The 19,115-nt window shown below is 36.0% G+C and overlaps 2 protein-coding genes across 4 annotated transcripts in view; both read left to right on the top strand.

The window, feature by feature from the left end:
• Positions 1-1,483: 1,483 nt before the first annotated feature.
• On the top strand, positions 1,484-9,466 carry LOC121730591 (zinc finger protein 718-like). The gene is made up of 10 exons (XM_042119701.1): positions 1,484-1,699; positions 2,378-2,606; positions 3,187-3,406; positions 3,487-3,732; positions 3,848-4,021; positions 4,338-4,541; positions 4,840-5,010; positions 5,913-6,102; positions 7,967-8,131; positions 9,317-9,466. The coding sequence occupies exons 1-10, from the start codon at positions 1,577-1,579 to the stop codon at positions 9,386-9,388; spliced, it is 1,794 nt and encodes a 597-aa protein (XP_041975635.1). The 5' UTR covers positions 1,484-1,576; the 3' UTR covers positions 9,389-9,466.
• Positions 9,467-15,283: 5,817 nt separating this feature from the next.
• Positions 15,284-19,115, top strand: part of LOC121730780 (delta and Notch-like epidermal growth factor-related receptor) — a 32,781-nt gene continuing 28,949 nt past the window's right edge. For 2 of the 3 annotated variants that reach the window (XM_042119976.1, XM_042119974.1), the window contains exons 1-2: positions 15,284-15,384; positions 16,648-17,115. In XM_042119976.1, the coding sequence (XP_041975910.1) occupies positions 16,708-17,115 (408 nt within the window). In that variant the 5' untranslated portion in view covers positions 15,284-15,384; positions 16,648-16,707. Of the gene's footprint in view, positions 15,389-16,647; positions 17,116-19,115 lie in introns of all 3 variants that reach the window. The other variant, XM_042119975.1, reaches the window with a different exon arrangement.

Raw genomic sequence — 19,115 nt, 5'->3', positions numbered from 1 at the left:
CAGTGCTATTCATAGACTTAATATTATTAGGCATTATAGGTTTATGGTGCTATTACTGTAGAAATCATAGTCTTAATATATACTATGGTAGATATCATAGACATAATATATACTGTAGAAATCATAGACGTAATATTTATAGTCTGTCAAGAAAGTGAAGAAATTAAAAAATAGCAACATCGTAGTGTCATCCCTTTTTTCTTAGATTGATTTGAAAATGATGAAACTACGATGTTGCCACTTTTTAATTTAATCACTTTCTTGACAGACTGTACTTTGAATCATATTAAGTTCACCCTAGGTACCCATTTTAACTAAACTCTGATTTTTTATTCAAGATCAAAAAAACTACTACAATATTGCCACTCCAATAAAATATTTGTGCAACAGTATATTCCTTTTTTCTAAAAAACAAGGCTTAGATAATTAAATTATTAATAATTTTAATCAGATGATTTAAATATGTAACCTGAGTTATTTTATTTTACATAAATACAAAACGCCGAAATAAAATCTTAAACATTCGTAATTTTTGGTACTATACCTAGTATTTTATTATACTGGTATCACTTCAGGTATTCATAACATTTGGTGCAATAATTTACAGGCTAAAGTAACATACTTAATATAATTTAAATATACATGTACCTAATTTACAAAATAGCAGAAAAATTCTGTGTAGCTCGCTTTATGGTCGTTATCTTATCGCTGCCATTTTTTTCGGCCATGACACATTGTTTATCCTGTCATATTATCCTTAGTATTAAAATGATAAAATTATGTCTTATATTAAGTTTTACAGCAGCATTTGTCCTATACTGTAAAGTGTAAACTATGTAAATGCGAGAGGGACGAATGCTATTCAAACATAAAAGACGTCCTATTTAGACTAAGATGTAAGAGTGTCATCTGGGTTCTAGTAAAAACCATTAATTTTAATATAATAGCTTGTATCAATAAGGATTATTTGACAAAAACCTTGTTTAATCATTATGTTGACCAATAATGCCGATAATAAATAAAGTAACATATTGCAAAAAGGTTGGCGAAACCTGAAATATTCACTTGACAATGACATTTATGTCACTTTGACACCTTTGACCATAGTAACATAGAATATCATTGCCTTTGACAGTGACGTACTGTAGTAGCTTTTTTGATCTTGAATTAAAAATCGGAGTTTAAGCCCCAATTTCACCAACGTCTGTTAGTGCTAACAGCTTGTTAAAATGTCATGTCTTCTCTTTCATTCATAAGAAAAATGAAAGAGGTGACGTGATTCTAATTCGAGCGTTAACTTTAACAGTCGTTGGTGAAATTGGGGCTTAAGGTCATTGATTTTAACATTTGATAAAAAAAATGCTGTCACCTGACACTTGTGACTTGACAGTGAAACTTGACAATGTCAGTTGTCACTATGCCCTAAGTTTAGCGTTTGTGATTTTATTGTTTTACCTAATTTTGGAGTTCAAAAAATTAATTTTGTAATACATTTTATAATGTTTATGCGTTAAATATAAAAAATGTCTTAGTTTTCTTTATATAGGTAACCAGAAAATATTTCGGTGACGCAAACATGGCAAACGAAATGAAGGATTTATGCCGTTTGTGTGGAAGTAAAGATGAGTTTTTAAAAGATCTAAAAGATGAAAACAATAAAAATATACTTGACATGATTAAAGAACTTCTACAGATTGTGGTACGTGAAAAAAATATTTTAAAATACACTCTTGTACTTCACAAGCAACTTGTATATTACAAAAAGATTTCTTTGCATTAAATACCTTAAGAGCTCACCTGACTCTAAAAATCAAACATCGTCCTTCTCTCTTCACGTCTTTCATATGCCAGGTGAAAAAGGACGGCGCGGAATCATCGCCGAGTTAGTTTTACTTGAATAAAAGACGAACTATAATGATTATGAAAAAAGTGTTTTGAGAAAATTTAGGTTTTATCAATACCTTTTTAGATATTAAAAAATATTAAAGAAAGACAGCAAACTTCGAAGATACAAGCAAAAATGTGTCTAAAACAAGGTTTTTTGTAAAAATAGAACGCAAGTTACTTGAGTAAAAAAATCAGTTTTCTAGACTTTACAGATTTTGAGATCTAGGTTAAAGTATGTAGTCAAGTTAGGGTCATATGGGCTCTTAAGTTGGCGTTATATTGCTCTAATTTTAACACTATTCTCAACACACTGACTTAATAGTTTTGACTTCAGACTGCTTACAAAATTTACATTACTATAGTATCCAATACAAACACTGCACTTTTCCAGAGTAATAGGCAGCCTATCTGTTAATTCAGAACCTCCATTACTACCCTGCCAAGTTTTGAATGATTTTGCCTTTTAGACATTACAGTTTTCATATTTCAGGTTAATGATAATGATGAGTTACCAACAAAGGTGTGCTTGAACTGCGAGGAAAAGCTGATATCATTTCAACTATTTGTGTTTGAATGTTATCAAGTTCAAACCACTTTGCAGAAGATGTTTCTTGAAAACTTAACATCACATTATTCTGTTAAAATTGAAGAAAACATGCCAGTTGGAGATGTTAAACCTGAAGCATTTCAGGTGAAGGTTGAATATCCCGATTTAGAAAGTAAGTATCATATTTTCAAAATTACAACCATTGCTTTTGATTTTTGTAAGAACAATAAAAGAAATTCGCTTCTATATATATTGCGCTTTATTTAGGTTAAGCGCATTCAGTAAGGCACATTTTTACTCCAACTCCAACTCCTACTCTTAACCTAAATCTTTCAATAAAGTATCAAAAGCGAGAATTTTTGTATTCGAATTTAAGTAAATTCGACAGTTTTTGTACAGATGCAGTGCTTATAATATTAAAATACATTAACGGCCGTTCCCAATATTTGATCTATCACTGGTTTTGCCCTACTAGAGATAGGAATAGCTCACATTAGACATTAGAGACATGCAAAACCAGAGATAGATCAAATATTGGGAACGGCCGTTAGTCAATATTGCCATAGTAATGACTTTTTTTAAAATTACTTAGTTGCTTCAAGCACTTTTCAAAGAGAATTACTACTATTTACTCCATAAACCTATGCTATTATATTATATGCTATTATATTAAGTCTATGATTTACTCACTGTAATTTAAATTTCATTATAAAACAATACCTAATTGTAAAATTACAATTTTTATTCAACAGGTGCAGAGGCATTAAAAAATCATGATCAAATTCATGAATTTGATGGTGATGATTTTGTGAAGAATGATTGCGCCAGTGATGATTTGAGTGATGTGGATCTAGCCACACTTAAGGAAATTAAAACAAAGACACCAAAAAGAAAATCGATAAGCCAAGAGGATGAGGTGGAATTTAAAGAAATTCTGAAGAAAAGTAATCCCCACGTTAAAGACTTTGTAAAGTGAGTTTTTTATCACTGTATTTTTTTAAATATTTTGTCTAAAGTCTGTATAAATAAAATAATTTGCTTAATTATTTCAGAATGCAATGCAAACTTTGTGAACAACCCGTTAAGACGTGGAGCGCCTTACGAATACATTATGCCAAAACTCACAAAAGCAAACCATATGTCACTTGTATCTGTGGTTTTATTATAAAATCTAAGAGCGTCTTGTACAAGCATGTAGCAGATCACAGAGCCGAGGGTCAAAAATATAAGAAGTCCGACAATTGTGATACAGGAAAACGGGAAAGTGAAAATTATCTTAAAGCCAGGAATTTTGTTAAGTATGTACTCAAATTAATAATTGTTATTATTTTTATGTAAGCTTATTGCTAACAATACTATAAGATTTTTATTTTCAAGTACTACAACAATTTTGCTAGTTGATATTTTTTTTAGTTTTAACTGCACCCATTGTGGCAAGCAGTGCAGTAGCTGGTACAGCCTGAAGTCCCACTGTGAGAGTTCACATAAGGTGAAGCCAGAGGTGAGGTGTATGTGTGGGGTCACATTGAAGTCCAAATCAGTATTATACAAGCATGTACAAGACCACAAAGACCCTAATGTATTTTGGTAAGTTCTTTACATATTTTACTAAACTGCCTTAGTAAATGCCGTACAAGGTAGTTTACCTTGCGCACACTCCGAGGAATACTCAGGTAGCTGAGTAGCAGTAAATGCTTTGCATTCAACTATCACAAAATAGAAATACTAGACTACCTTAAAACACGTTTTTATCAGCCATTTTTTACCAGTTAGAACTTTACCCAAAAACAATCAGCTTATAATAGATAAGACAAAATGTGGATAGTTACACCTATTATTAGTTTTTTAAAATGTCTATTATTTAATCATATGCGACAAATATTTATAAAAATAATATTTTCAGCTGTGATAAATGTCCTAGAATAACCAAAACACTGGCAGCCATGAACAAGCACAAGATGAGGCATGTACCTAAGTCGGAACGGAAGTTCTACTGCCAAACTTGTAACAAAATATTCAACTCCAAAGAAACATTGAAATCTCACATGCGTTCACACATTCCAATAGAAGAGAGGAAGATATACGAATGCGAAATATGTCATCTCAAGTAAGTCAATGCTTTGTAAAACATTTTGTCGGAAGGATCATATTTTATAAAGATTAATGAGTTTTAAAATACTAATGTACCAAACTTTTTCAATTGGTAATACTTACACAGTCTCAACTGCGCAATATTTGCATCTACAACATTTGAGTCATAAAAGAAACCGCGCGCGTTTTGCCCACATCCGATCACGCGCGCTGTCAGGAGCGTGTTATCACCCGCATACGGAGAATCCGCATTCCGCGCGCGGGCGATATTACGCATGACAGGAAAAGGGCCCTAATGTCGGTACTGTGTTTAGGTTCACGACGCGGTGCTCGGCGGCGTCACACAAGCGCGTGGTGCACGACAAGATCAAGAGCTACGTGTGCGACCTGTGCGGGTACGCGTGCGGCACGGGCGGCGAGCTGCGCCAGCACCGCGCCATACACAGCGACGACAAACCCTTCGTCTGCAACAAGTGCTCCAAGCCGTGAGTTTATGTAACATCATTTACATTAAGGTGCTCCCTCACCGGGAGCATTCGTGTGTATTCTGTAGTGGCGATGCTGGGCGACCGCCCAGGGCGCCAGGCAAAAGGGGGGCGCTTTGGCGCCCCTTTTATTTGCCTTTAGGCAAACAAAAGGGGCGCCAATCTTTTCAGCACTACCAGCACCTAATATTACAATACACATGTGTGCATTGTAATATTATAGATTCCGCTTTGAGCATTACATTACAATACTATCTCCCTGACCGACGAGTACCTTGTGTAATGTCAAATTATAAGTTACAAGTTTTATCAAAATATTATGACGTATCATTAGGTGCGCATTGTAATGTTCGGTTCTCCTCCTTCGCTGGTGTAATGCTCGACTCTATAACGTTACATTACACGCGAATTGCTCCCGGTGAGGGGGCACCTCTACGAGCGTAAACTCATAGAAATTGGCGGGTCAAGTACTGTGGTACTAGAGGGATCACACGGTAATTAAATTCACGATGAATTTTATTCCATACTAGCGCATGAGCTTTCCTGACTTTATGTTTCTTATGTCTTTCATTGTTCTATATTTAATGAAACGCAAATTTAAATTTGGAAAATGTTTACTTCATTACAAATTTATTTTGCTTAAATCTCGAAATATTGGACAAAATGAAACCGGTTCTGAAACTATAACAATTTACTTGATACTGCAACATGACGAGATTTTATGATTGAGACTAGTATCAGAGGAAACGAAATCTCGAAGATATCTCGTTTATACGTTTGACGTAGTATGGCGAAAGTGGTACTCTCGCCCAACAAGTCGAGGTTAGTTCTGTCTATTGTGCAAGTATGATTGATTGACAAGCACTGTTTGCAGTTAAGGAACACATCTTTTATCATTCCAGGTTTAAAACGTACTCGAACCTGAAGACGCACCTGGACACGCACGAGGACACGTCGTACACGTGCTACGTGTGCGCGCGCGTGCTCAACAGCCGCCGCACGCTCAAGAAGCACCTGCTCGTGCACGAGGACAAGTGCCGCTACGTCTGCTCCTACTGCAACAAGGCGTTCAAACGACGGCAGACGCTCAAGGTGAGAACCCCAGATTTTACGGCGAAGCCGAGCGTCATTTTGAAAGTCTCGAGTTGCAGAGTTTCGATCGTGAAATTTTTACCGATGAACGCGTTAAACGCCACGTTAAACGTCAAATTTGTAATTTTATTTTATTGAGGCAGTGTCGCAACCATATTTTAACTGATTAGTAGAATCGACCAAATAAGGAATTAACATCTGGCGACGTGCCTTCTCAAAAGAAATCTGCTAAAGGAAATTTTGAGCCTAGACCTTAACTCTGCGATCAAATTGTAAATTTGGTGCCTTAGTATTCGGTGTACGAATTAACAAACTTTACTATTAATTCTAGTAATCAAATGGTAAGAGGCCTTTCGCATGACGTCCAATCCGAATCCGTGAAAAATCCGAAGTAGACTACGAGGGCTGCTATTCATGTATCCGGAACTGGCCACTTACAAGAACAATATTTAAAAAGTAATTACAACATTTGAAAATAGAACTCTTTGGTTGAAGAATACATTTTGTTTCATGTGACTGTCAATTATTTTTCCATTGTGGCGTCATTTTGAAAATTGCGTGTCTTCATTTGCCATGGATTTAACGCGTGAACATTTTCGTGCAATGATTTACTACGATTTTCGGCGTGGGCTAAATCAACAACAGTGCTTTATTCAACTCACCGCAACTTTTGGAGATGAAGCACCATCAAAAACCACTGTTTATCACTGGTACAGTGAGTTTAATCGTGGGCGGTCTATGCTCACGGATGAAAATAAAGAAGGTCGCCCAAAAACAGCTGTTGTCCCACAAAATATAGATGCTGTGCGGGAACTAATAATGCGTGATCGTCATGTTACATATCGCGAGATAGAGGCGTCCTTAGGCATAAGTATGACGAGCATACATAAGATATTACACGAACATTTGGCTGTAAAAAAAATATTCCGCACAACTTGACAATCGATCAAAAACGGGCTCGTGTCGATTGGTGCAAAAAAATGATAAAAAAATACAACCGTGGTACGTCAAAAGCCGTTTATAATATCTACACAGGTGATGAATCTTGGATCTATGCATATGACCCCGAAACTAAACAACAGTCAACGGTGTGGGTGTTCCAAGATGAGCCGAAACCAACAAAAGTTACTCGTGCAAAAAGTACTTTGAAGCAAATGGTCGCCTGTTTTTTGGAATTAATGGACATGTGGCTACAGTGCCATTAGAGAATCGTAAAACGGTTAATTCTGAATGGTATACGACCATTTGTTTACCAGAAGTCTTTGAAGAAATAAGAAAGGACAATCGACAACGCAGAATCATATTACATCACGACAATGCTAGCTGTCACACCTCAGCTGAAACAACTCAGTTTTTGGAGGGTCAAAAGATCGAATTGACTGGTCATCCGCCGTACAGCCCTGATTTGGCACCTAACGATTTCTTTTTATTTCCATACGCGAAGAACAAATTACGTGGTCAACGTTTTTCGAGCCGCGAAGAGGCTGTTGATGCGTTCAAAATGCACGTTTTGGAGATACCTCAATCAGAATGGAAAAAGTGCTATGAAAATTGGTTCCAGCGTATGCAAAAGTGTGTCGATCATCGCGGCGAATATTTTGAAAAGCAATAAAACCATATTAAATGATATATGTTTGTTTCTTTTTTTAATTCCGGATACATAAATAGCAGCCCTCGTATTAGGGACACACACAAAAAGTCTGTCGTCTGCGATCTCCCTTACTATAATAGCTTACGCACTATATCCGACTGCTTTTCCCTCACTTCTCTCCGTCATCTCGGGTTGGGATTGAATGCTGACGATGATGATGAGAACAACGTCGGATGATGAGAAAAGAACTCTGTTGAAATGTATCTCTGTCAGGTGCACATGTACACGCACACGGGCGACAAGCCGCTGACGTGCAAGTGGTGCGCGGAACGGTTCGCGTACGCGTCGACGCTGCGCTCGCACCGCCTGCGCTGCCATCCCGACAAGATGCCGCAGTTACAGTACGGGGGTTACAACGCGCACATCGCCATGCAGGAGGTGGGTACAGCTTGGGTCATGATGGACAAATAATATTATAGTATAAAGCTTGTCAAAACAGAGTAGAAGCTGAACACAATTTGTAAATTACATAAAATATTCAAAAACTTATGTTAATATTTGAAGTAAACAAACGCTGTCAGTGAAAATACGAGGCGAAAAAACCACCATTCGATACTTATTTCGATTAGAAAATTTACTTCAGCGTCTACTCTTTTTTGACAGACTGTATAGTGTATACAGTCTGTCAAAAAAGAGTAGACGCTGTATGTGTGTATATAGAGTTCACTGTAAAACTAACAGCGCTGAAAGAGTTACTAAACAAATCATTTGGTTGTGTTGCTAAGTCGCCGGTGGACTCTTCGGTGGGCATCCTTAGGGGAAGCCGTATGCGTTAGCGTGGGCTTGCTGTATTGCAGGATAGGTTAATATTTCCTAATGTTCTACAAAAAGATTGTAGTCGGGGAGGGGAAGAGGGGATTTTGGGACTAGCTCGAGCGTGTCAGATTAAGCTTGTATAGGCTTCCGACATGTGTCTAGTTATCTATAGTCTAGGTATAGAAATCAGATTTCTCACATGGTGGGTTATTTTATTTATTTTTTAATTTTGAAATGTCATCGGATCTGTCAGACTAAGATAGTTTAGTATACCCCAAAGAACCTTCCATATAAAGCACTGACGATTCAAGTTTTGGTAAGCCTGTAGGGACATTTTAAAATATAAAAAATAAAGCTTCATATTTTACTAACTATTCTTCGCAGATATTTTATTTTGCACAAAACTAAATGATTTAGTCCTCGTTGTCTAAAATATATTTATAATTAACCTAAATAAGCAATTTTCTGGATATATTTTCTTTTAACCCTTAAACCCACCGCTAAAATAAAAAACCCTCTTATTATTTTTTATCACTGTTACCTAATGTAAAAACCTACTAGGTCTCCATGACGCTCGAGTGACTACAAAATTAGCACCTTCCCCTCCCCTACTATTGTGCGAGTAAGTGAATTTGGACTATTCGTGTGTTTGTGAATGCAACATCGATTATTTATTTTTTGGTTCCTGTTTTTTTCTTGTTACTGACTTTCGACGTAACAGACAAGACAAGCAACTTTCTCTAACTTATCCGCAGTGTAAATATTTTGATTTCAAAGAGGGTATGTTTATGTTATGTATTATTTCAGGGCTACATGAAAACCGACCCCGCGGCTGTCGGCGTCGTACTCGTTGGCAAGAACGACGTAGAAGCAATATAGTTACACCCCCGACACATTTAGTTAACATTTCTATCTAATATTATTTTCTTTACAATATTATTGTTATAGTGTTGTATATTACGTGTAAGTAATAAATAAATTTCACATATCAAATTGTGTTTTTTGTCTCATGTAGGTCATGATAAAATACTAGTTTTCTTTTGAAACATTAATAATTCATCACTGGCTCCGTTTTTGACATAAACCGACAAGGCGCTTCATTTTTTATGACTGGGCGTACACGCACGTTTTCCGTATTCGATTTCAGTTTTCGGAAATCGGCCCCCGTATCACGTATCTTGCGAGAGCAATGCGATAGCAATTATTGCGCGATAATTGCTCCAAAATCGCAATTTCGTATCACGTATCATCCAAAACAATACGATTGCAATCGATCACTATACATGACACCATTGTTTGTGACATTCATGACACCCAGCAATCACTCGCGCGATTATTGCTAGTGGATTGTTGATCGCTATTTTTACGTGATAAGGTAGCCGAATGCATGGAATCAGTAGAAAATAATACACTGACGCTTTTTTTCCGAACCGAGACGAACGAGTGCAAACCAGCGCGTTCGCGAGTAAAGAAAAACGTACGATTGCGCTAGTCTCACCGAATTCCTTGAATCGAAATTTCACATTCGAAAATCTAATACGGAAAACGTGTGTATGCTGCCAGCCGAAAGAAGGAATGATTCCAAACCGGAACGTAAAAAAGACGTAAAAGCTGACCTCTTAAATATTTTTTAACTTTTTAAGTAACTATACCTAAGTTTTTATAGCGGCAACAAAATTTTTAGCTAGATTATATAGATATATAAGGCCTGGCGAGAGACGGGTAAAAGTAGATTGGAAATGGACATTAAGACAACATTTCAAGATAGATTTGCTCTTTGTTCACGAATGTAGAAAATAAATAAACAGTATATGTACCTAACTTAATAAACGTATGTAACTTTCAAACTCAAATATTAGTTAGCCAACTACTTGGCCAAACATTGTTAATGCACCTAGCAGAACCTTAGTAATCTCACGTTATTGCTCGGCTAAGTGGAGTGCTAGATTAAGCCAGGATAAACTGCTAACTCATGTCAGCTTCTATTATTATAGCTGCAGCCTGCAGGGCAAAGCTTGTATGAGTTACCTACCATATTGCTCACATACATGATACATGCAGTATGAACCATTTGTAATTAGGTACGTACTTATCTTGTAACTAGCCTGAGTTGTTCTATCCAGACTTAAGACAACATAATATTTTGTTACCGTACAATATTGCTAAGTTAACAGACCAAATAACCTAATGCCGGCTAAATGTAACAGTAAATACACGTTTGTCGAATACATATCTTATATCTTTAAACGAGCAATGGGGATTGTCCATTTTTTTTAATTTTGCTCATTACAAAAACATTTCGAGGAATAAGGTCAGTGATCGTTTTTCTGTATATAAACGAAAAAAATACCCATTAGTTACTTATATTTTTTAACAAATACGTTTAACCTTTGTTTGACCTTCAATGGCGTTAAATTAACAATAAATTCGACCAACATTACGTTTCGAACTTTTGGTAAGCTTCTCGTATCAGCTTTCACATCATGAGAACTTGCATTTGACGAACCAGCCATTATAAATAAGATTGAAAGGAAATTTGAAACATATGCAGAGGTATATATATATATATATATATATATATATATCGGATCGGAATCGGCTCCAACGATTTTTGTATATAGGGGGTTTCGGGGGCGATAAATCAATCTAGCTAGGAATAATTTTGAGAAAATGTATTTTTATTCGTGTTTTATCGATAATCTATCGGTTTCGGTGATGGTGGCCGGTTTCATTGAAACCAGGCCAGCTACGCAGGAGTAATTTTATTGTGCCCAAGTGTGTGCGCAGTGCACAAGAGCACTCTCTGTTCCTTTACTCTCATAACCTAGTGGGACGGTAGACCGACACGACCGGCGAGAGTCGAGTGGAATACATAGATACAATATCAATTGTTTGGAACGCGCTCGTGACTAAACCCCTAAACCGATACAGATTTGGTTCGATGGAGATAAGGTATTGACTATTGGGTTAGTTTGTCTCAGGTCTTACGAAAGCACACACGGTTAGTTATATTCCTGTAAAATGTATAATTTGTAGGCAATAAATGAAAACCTACGCGTAAGAAGTTGCGGGAAACGTCTAGTATAATAAAAATGAAATATAATTTTCCACATCCAGCCTCATCCAGCATAAAAGACAAGCTGCATGCACACGAGCTATTGTACTTAAAAATTCGCGCATTTCATCACAGACCATTAATACTTAACAATGTAAACGCATAGGATTTTGCATGGAAAGGACACTAATACTTAATCGACTTGGCCGTCTGCCAGTCATGTGAGAGTGAATCGAGATTTTTAGAGAGAGTATTGGCGATGTTGGCGCGATAAGGGGCGGCTGCACTGGCGGACCGCCAACCGCATCCTTACGTAACACACTGTTACGTCACAGTTTCCCCCTCGGTGTAATTGCTAGGCGCCACGCCGGAGCATCCTTCAATCATAATACAGTAGGTTTAGGCTTGATGGTTAAACATTAAGGAAGATTCTGTAAATAATTAGAAGAGAAAAAACATTAATAATAATATCTTCGCTTCACGCCACGTCAGTCCGTGCTAAGTCTGAAGGGCTTGTGTTACAGGTACCAGACAACGGAAATATATTTTACTTTTATCTATACATATTATGCTTAAGATTTTTATTGTATCACGAGCTTTTGCCCGCGGCTTCGCTCGCGTTAAGAAGTATTATTATATACAAACTTTCGTCCCCTATTTTAATCCCTTGGGGTTGGAATTTATCAAAATCCTTTCTTAGCGGATGTCTACGTCATAACATCTACCTGCATGCCAAATTTCAGTCCGATCCGTCCGATATATATAGATACACATATTTAATGAAAACTTTTTGTTCCACCCGACAATTGAGCCACAGAGGTCGTCAACAATAGAAGATTAATTTGATTAAAGTCAACTTATTATTATTTAAGCTGCTATTGCTTTGTGTATTGGTTGTGGTTTGTGTAATGGTCGATTTATTATTGATTAATTAAGTAGGTAAGTCTGTAAGCTATCAAATAGTTAATAATAAGACGACGTACATCTGCGCATCACGCAGTGTAATTGCTGGGCGCTACGCCGTAGCATCCTTCTCACGTTCGTAAGCAGAGCTGTTGTAGTTTAGGCTTGGTGGTTAAACAAGGTATATAATATGTATAAATAATTATTACCTAGGAAAAAAATAATAGAAAGTTAATTTAAAATTCGTCGAAATATTATTATTACTATTTAAGAAGTCAAGTCAATATCAAATAATAGTAATTAAACGTCGCTACTCGCAGTTTTGCTAGGCATCCTTCAATTAAGGAGGCGACTAACCCTAAAATGTCTATTTTATAATTCATTTTTATACTTGAAAATAAGCCCCGAATTGTTTCATTTCCTAAAATTAGATACTACCTACATTATATTTCCGAGAATTCTATCTGAGCAAAAACACGATATCTTAAAATTTTCTCGATAGAAAAAAATCACAAATATGCATCTAATTTTCACGAATTTTTCATTTATTGCCATAACCGAGTATTGAACTAAGTTAATATTTTAACACATTGTATAAAATTCTATCATTGAGAGATCGACGTAGCGGATTTTTAAAATGTTGTATATTTATCGAGTTATTGAGAAAAAACTAATTTGGCGATGAATCCGAGTCGTTCTTTTTCATCTGGCAAATGAAAGAACACTCACGCCCGGAGTGTGAAGAGAGAAGGACGATGTTTGATTTTTGTGGTTAGTCGCCCTCTTAAACGTAGTGTGGTTAGGCTTCATGATTAAACAAGATTGTGTAATTAAATAAGAAGTAAAAAACAAAAGAAACTTAATTTAAAATTCGTCTAAATATTATTATTTAAAGGAGCTGACTATTTAAAGATTCTATGATTTAAGGACCTAAATTTTGGTAAGCTATCAAATAATAGTAATTGGACGTCACTACTCGCAGTATTTTCACTTATAATACCACACGAGCTTCAAAATTATCGGGTATTTCCCGATAGGTTCGTTGCAAACAAATGAAGGAGTCAAGTTTTTCAGGTTAAAAAATCACTCGCGCTTCGCGCTCGTGATTTTTTAACCTGAAAAACTTGACGACTTTATTTGTTTGCAGGGAACCTTGAGGGAAATGCCAGATAATTTTGAAGCTCGTGTGGTATTCGGGGGATTATTTTTCCGTCCCAAATGTCGGGCAATAGAATTAGAATTTGTTTTTTATATATAGCAACTACCAGAGAAAATTTTCAAAAAATTATCAGTATAATACCATGTAGGTTGTACCACGTGACGTCGAATGGTGCAATTCTATTGGTCGATATTTGGGTCGGAAAAATAATCACAATAGATTTTTCCTTTGGTGTAATTCCTAGGCGCTATGTTGCACCGTAGCATACTTCAATCTAGAGAGCGGTTAGGCTTATGATTATGATAAAATATTATATAAAATATTGATTATACAAAGGTTCTGTAATTATTTTAGAAGAAAAAATCAGTACATAGTTAATTTGAAAATTGTTACAAATATCATTATTTCAAATAGGAATTGCTTTGTACAATGGCCGATTTATTATTGATAAATAGGTAGAAATTCTGTAAGCTATCAAACAATAATAAATTGACATACATCTCACAGTTTCCCCTTCTTGATCTTGATGATTAAACATTAAGGAAGATTCTGTAAATAATTAGAAGAGAGAAAACAATAGAAAGTTTTTTTTATTTTTTTTTTTGAAAATTTGAAATAAGCTAAAATTTTTGGGAGCCAATAAATAAGATTAAGAAAGCTAAGTAATATTGTAAGTTAAATAGCGCATGTTTAAACACACAGATTATTATTATTCTCTTTTAATATTATCTAAAAATGCAGACCTTTGGTATTACCTCCCAACATTTTCTCATCTATACAGATTGTAGAGTAAAACCTTTTTCTTTAAAATGTGTGCATTCGTATCTTGTGAATTGTGATACATTATGCAAGTATTATACAGGAAAGGTTTATGTGCGGCAGGGGAATATCATAATCTTGGAGACGGTCGGGCGCGTCACGCGCGGGCTGTGTGTTCATCGCCGGATGCGGTCCCGTCACCCCGCGCCGTGCCGCGCATACTAAACACACCCTTATTGTCTATGTATGCGATGCATTATTAAACTAGTATAGTATTCATGATTAATATTAGCTCCTATAGCACTGAAAAACTCCTGAAAGGATATAAAATGTTGCTCGCTAAAAGTCTTTTGTAAAAATACTAAAAATGTTTTCTCCCTAAGATCGTAAAAGGATGGAGATTAGTGTAGCAGCAAGTGCAGCTGACAATCTTTATTTAAGTTTGTTCAATTTGTTCGTAAGCTCTGTTCACAAAACAGGTAAAGTTTATGTTATTATGTCAATTTATATGCATTATGCGCAATAACTTTTACATATTAACTTAATAACTGAAGTTTTTTTTGTGAATTATATACGTGTAATATGTATACAACTTAAACACCTGCAGTGTGTAAAACTAATTGAAATTACAAACTCGCTAATGTTGTCGCGAAAAAGTTATACTCACATCAGAATTCAGAAGCTTATATTAACATCTTCTTTTTAACCGCAATAAAATAAGGGATAAACGTCCATGAATACGTAATTTTTCGTCCTGTAATAAATCTATCGCCCATGATTTACTACTGAAGAAATTTTACGGGAATAGAGTTAAGTGAAGATAGAGTAGGTTGTGCGGGGGCGGGCGGCGAGGCGGGGCGGGCGGGGTCCGGGCGGCCCTCAGTGTCACGGAGGCTGCGAGCCGCGCCGCCGCCCGCCCAACATCTCGTTTGTTTTTCTTGTGATAAACACTCAACAACAACACACAAAATTGGAACAATGACAAAAACAACATATTACGTGAGTGTGTAGACAATCGTTGTGATGATTTTATTAAGTTTTTCTAAGCTTTTAAGCTCGTAGTGCTAGCGTAAGATACAAAGTAGTAAATAGTAGTGGTGCAAATTAATATATATTGATGAGGATTACTTATCTGAATTCATTATTAGTAACTAATTTCGTGTTATGAAAGAATTATTTGTATGGCTTTTCTATTACTTAATGTTAGTTCAATCAACAACAGCTGTTTATTGTAAAAACTTTTGTCTGAGAATAAATAAAAGTATAATACCTAATACCTTTAGTGCTTAGCAGTTAAATTATAATCTGACTATTTCGAAGGATTTTCTAGGACTAATGTCCATACTAAATTTCATCTAAATCGGTTTATTATTTTAAAATTTAAACTTGTAGAGTGGACAAATGGACACACTTCCGCTCTTTTTTGTATGAATAGTTATTTTGTAAGAAATAATTATTTGAAGCTTAACTTAACTTAAAATCAAAATTCAATTATCGAATAATTTCGTAAATAAGGCTTTTTTATGAAATCGGTATGAAGAGGGTGACCACTTAAGAAGCCCCAAGAGAGTTCCAATTATAGATGTTTTCGCTATCAACATCTTAAGGCGGCTCGCCTGCCTTCGGCCCCGGGTCATTCTTAAAAACGCTTACGCCAATTTTAATATTTTTTACTTGTTTCTTAATTAGGGAGTTGTTATTTTTAATTGAAACGTTGTTTCGTTTTTTTTTGTAGAAAATATTCTATAAGTAGAAAGGAAAAAGTAATTAGATTGTATTCATCGAGTTCGTTATATAGATTTTTATGTTTTAATTACCAAACTATGATTTAAAAGATTGAAGTAATTGTAAGGTACAAACTACAACGTAAAAAGGTTTAAGTACAGTAATTAAACTTTATATAACTTAGATATTATGTTATATCATACAGGGTGTAACAAAAACAAGTGATAATACTTTAGGGTGTGTACGTGTTCCCTGTAGAGATATCACTGTGAAAGTAGCAGCGCTGAAAGACCAAAAATTTTTTTCACTTTTGTATGGGCAAGGGCCCGAGCGTCACGAATTTCCCCATACAAAAGTGAAAAAAATTTTTTTGTCTTTCAGCGCTGCTACTTTCACAGTGAACTCTCTACAGGGAACACGTACACACCCTTAATTATTATCACTTGTTTTTGTTACACCCTGTATATTATGTAGAGTTCTTTATATTCGTAGTTTCGTATCTATCTGCATATTGATTGCAATATTTTGTTCCGACAGGCACTGCTGAATTGTGTTTGACTCGGTGCCAAATAAATCAAGAGCATTTCAGCAATAAACATGAGCAATTTAGAAATTATAGTTATGCAGAAAAGATTGAGCCAATCGACAATGGTCGGAAAGATTGCGATCTTTTTAGCGTTGTGCGCCCTCGGTCGATCTGAAACGACACAAAACGGCAACGTTACGGCGATATCGACGGAAACAATGGAAGTCTCCAGCACGAGTCCCATTTTAAAGCTACTAGCTCCCACAAAAGGCACAACAATGGCCTCAAAAACAACAGAGTACACGACCGAGCGACCAACAAAGGGGACGAAAAGTGCTAGAGGGCAGAAGGCAAACACTAGTGCCCCTCCAATGCGGCGGGCTCCGGAGCGGGCCGTGGAGTGCGAGCTGCCCGTGCTGCCGCGCGACTCCCGCCTCTGGCGCGGGAACGAAACACATGAACTCAATTTCCCAGTCACGGTAAGTTTATCTTATCACGGTCCCCAGTGATTTTGTGACCCCATAAAAGTCATCAGAAGAGCTGCAGGTGCGTTGCCGGCCTTTTAAGAGGGAATAGGATAATAGGGGAGGGTAGAGATGGGAAGGGAAGGGAAGGGAATAGGGGAGGGTAGGGAAGGGAATAGGGGAGGGTAGGGAAGGGAATAGGGTAGGGGATTGGGCCTCCGGTAAACTCACTCACTCGGCGAAACACAGCGTAAGCGCTGTTTCACGCCGGTTTTCTGTGAGAACGTGGTATTTCTCCGGTCGAGCCGGCCCATTCGTGCCGAAGCATGGCTCTCCCACGTATAAAATAAAAATTTAAATACATATATTTATTAAAATAAAAATTTAAATACATACAGTATACACTGTACCTATGTAGGTACAGTGTATGTATTTAAATTTTTATAAGATCAAAATATTACAGAAAATCCGAGACATTCTTTAAATTGACTTCCTATTGACGATTGAAAGCTTTGAACTGTAAGCTAAATGTAATTTTGTTTCATGCTCAAATATCTGATGTAGGTAATCATGTTTAATCTGAAACTTCGGGTTCCAATTAGGTTAATTCGTAGTACGTACGTTTATCTAACGTGTAATTTCACCGTTCGCTGGAGGTTCGCAACTCGATCCTAATGGTACTTGGGAACTAAGTGACGGTCTTAAAAGTGTAAGTTTTGGTTTGAACGGGTTACAGCTTATCTCCCGCAAAGCTTTTAATGTAAAATAAATAATAGTAAGGGAGCCCTAGAACAATTTTTTTTTTGATTACTATCAAGCTAATTTTTTGTGAGTAACTTCATTTTGATAAGACGAACAAAATTTTTATTTGCGAAAAATCTTAGAAAGTGGTAGCTAACAGAAACAGAAAGGATTTCATACTTTGACTTGATGGTCCTAAAATATGGATTGTTCTATTTGTAGGACAATGTTACTCTTAAATTATATAAGTATTAACCTATCAATATACAAAACATCAGCTTGTTAGGGTTCCGTTTTAGAGTTCAGTCCGTTGGTTGACTACAACCAAGTTTTGTTGATTACATAACCCTATAACGGGACCCTAACCAGATGATTTTTTGTATGTAATCTATTGATAGATAGATAGAGTCATATAATGTAAGAGTAACGTTGTCCTACAAATAGAACAATCCATATTTTAGGGCCATCAAGTCAAAGTATGAAATCCTTTCTATCTCTGTAAGCTACCACTTACGAGATTTTTCACAAATAAAAATATTGTTTGTCTTATCAAAATAAAGCTACTCACAAAAATTAGCTTGATAGTAATAAAAAAAATAGTTCTAGGCTCTCGTACTATAAGGTAATTAAAGCTTTAAAATATTTATGCAAAGCTCGGTGCGGGGGATTCTGATTGAGTGATGAAAGTTTACCGTCGAGCTTAAAGTTGTGAGCATCTTTTACCCCCTGCATCTGTTTTCCTTAAGTAATCACCGTTAACTTCTAATGGAAAGCAAGTTATTTTAAAGAATCTAATTAACTGCTTCGGACTTATAGCTACTTAAATTAATTAATTTTCCTTGACTTGAGGACGTTATGTGAAACATAATGTGAAAAAAGAGATATAAACCACCTGACTACAACTTGAGAAGACAAAAGCATGTACAGTGCTCCAAAAGTGATAATGCGCATAGATATTTTAGTAATTTTTCAACAACGGTCGTATTTCCCGAGCGACGATAAACGATATTGCATTTTCTAATTGCACTGCGTTTAAGATACATGCATTAGTCAAAGTTCGTCATGGTATTCCTGTAGTTATTGTATCACGGTCACTCATGCGCATTATTACTTTTGGAGTACTGTATGTACACTCTAAATAGGTATGAAAGATAAAATCTCTTTTGAAACAGATAGGCTTCATTTTTTTCAATGGAGTATTTATCTGACGCTGAGCTCTTAAACATTTCCCTCGGCTTGATAAAAACGGAGTGTATATCGTTTTTCACATTTTC

This window comes from Aricia agestis, chromosome 9 (assembly GCF_905147365.1).
Source record: "Aricia agestis chromosome 9, ilAriAges1.1, whole genome shotgun sequence".
NCBI lineage: Eukaryota > Metazoa > Arthropoda > Insecta > Lepidoptera > Lycaenidae > Aricia > Aricia agestis.
Note: the sequence above shows the minus strand (reverse complement) of the source record. Positions and strands in the feature narration are given on the sequence as shown.

Excerpts from the sequence above, each read along its gene's own strand:
- LOC121730591 (XM_042119701.1), top strand. The coding sequence starts at position 1,577 with ATGGCAAACGAAATGAAGGATTTATGCCGTTTGTGTGGAAGTAAAGAT. Across the intron at positions 3,733-3,847 it reads AAAGCCAGGAATTTTGTTAA|TTTTAACTGCACCCATTGTG; the intron begins GTATGTACTCAA and ends TATTTTTTTTAG. Across the intron at positions 4,022-4,337 it reads AAAGACCCTAATGTATTTTG|CTGTGATAAATGTCCTAGAA; the intron begins GTAAGTTCTTTA and ends TAATATTTTCAG.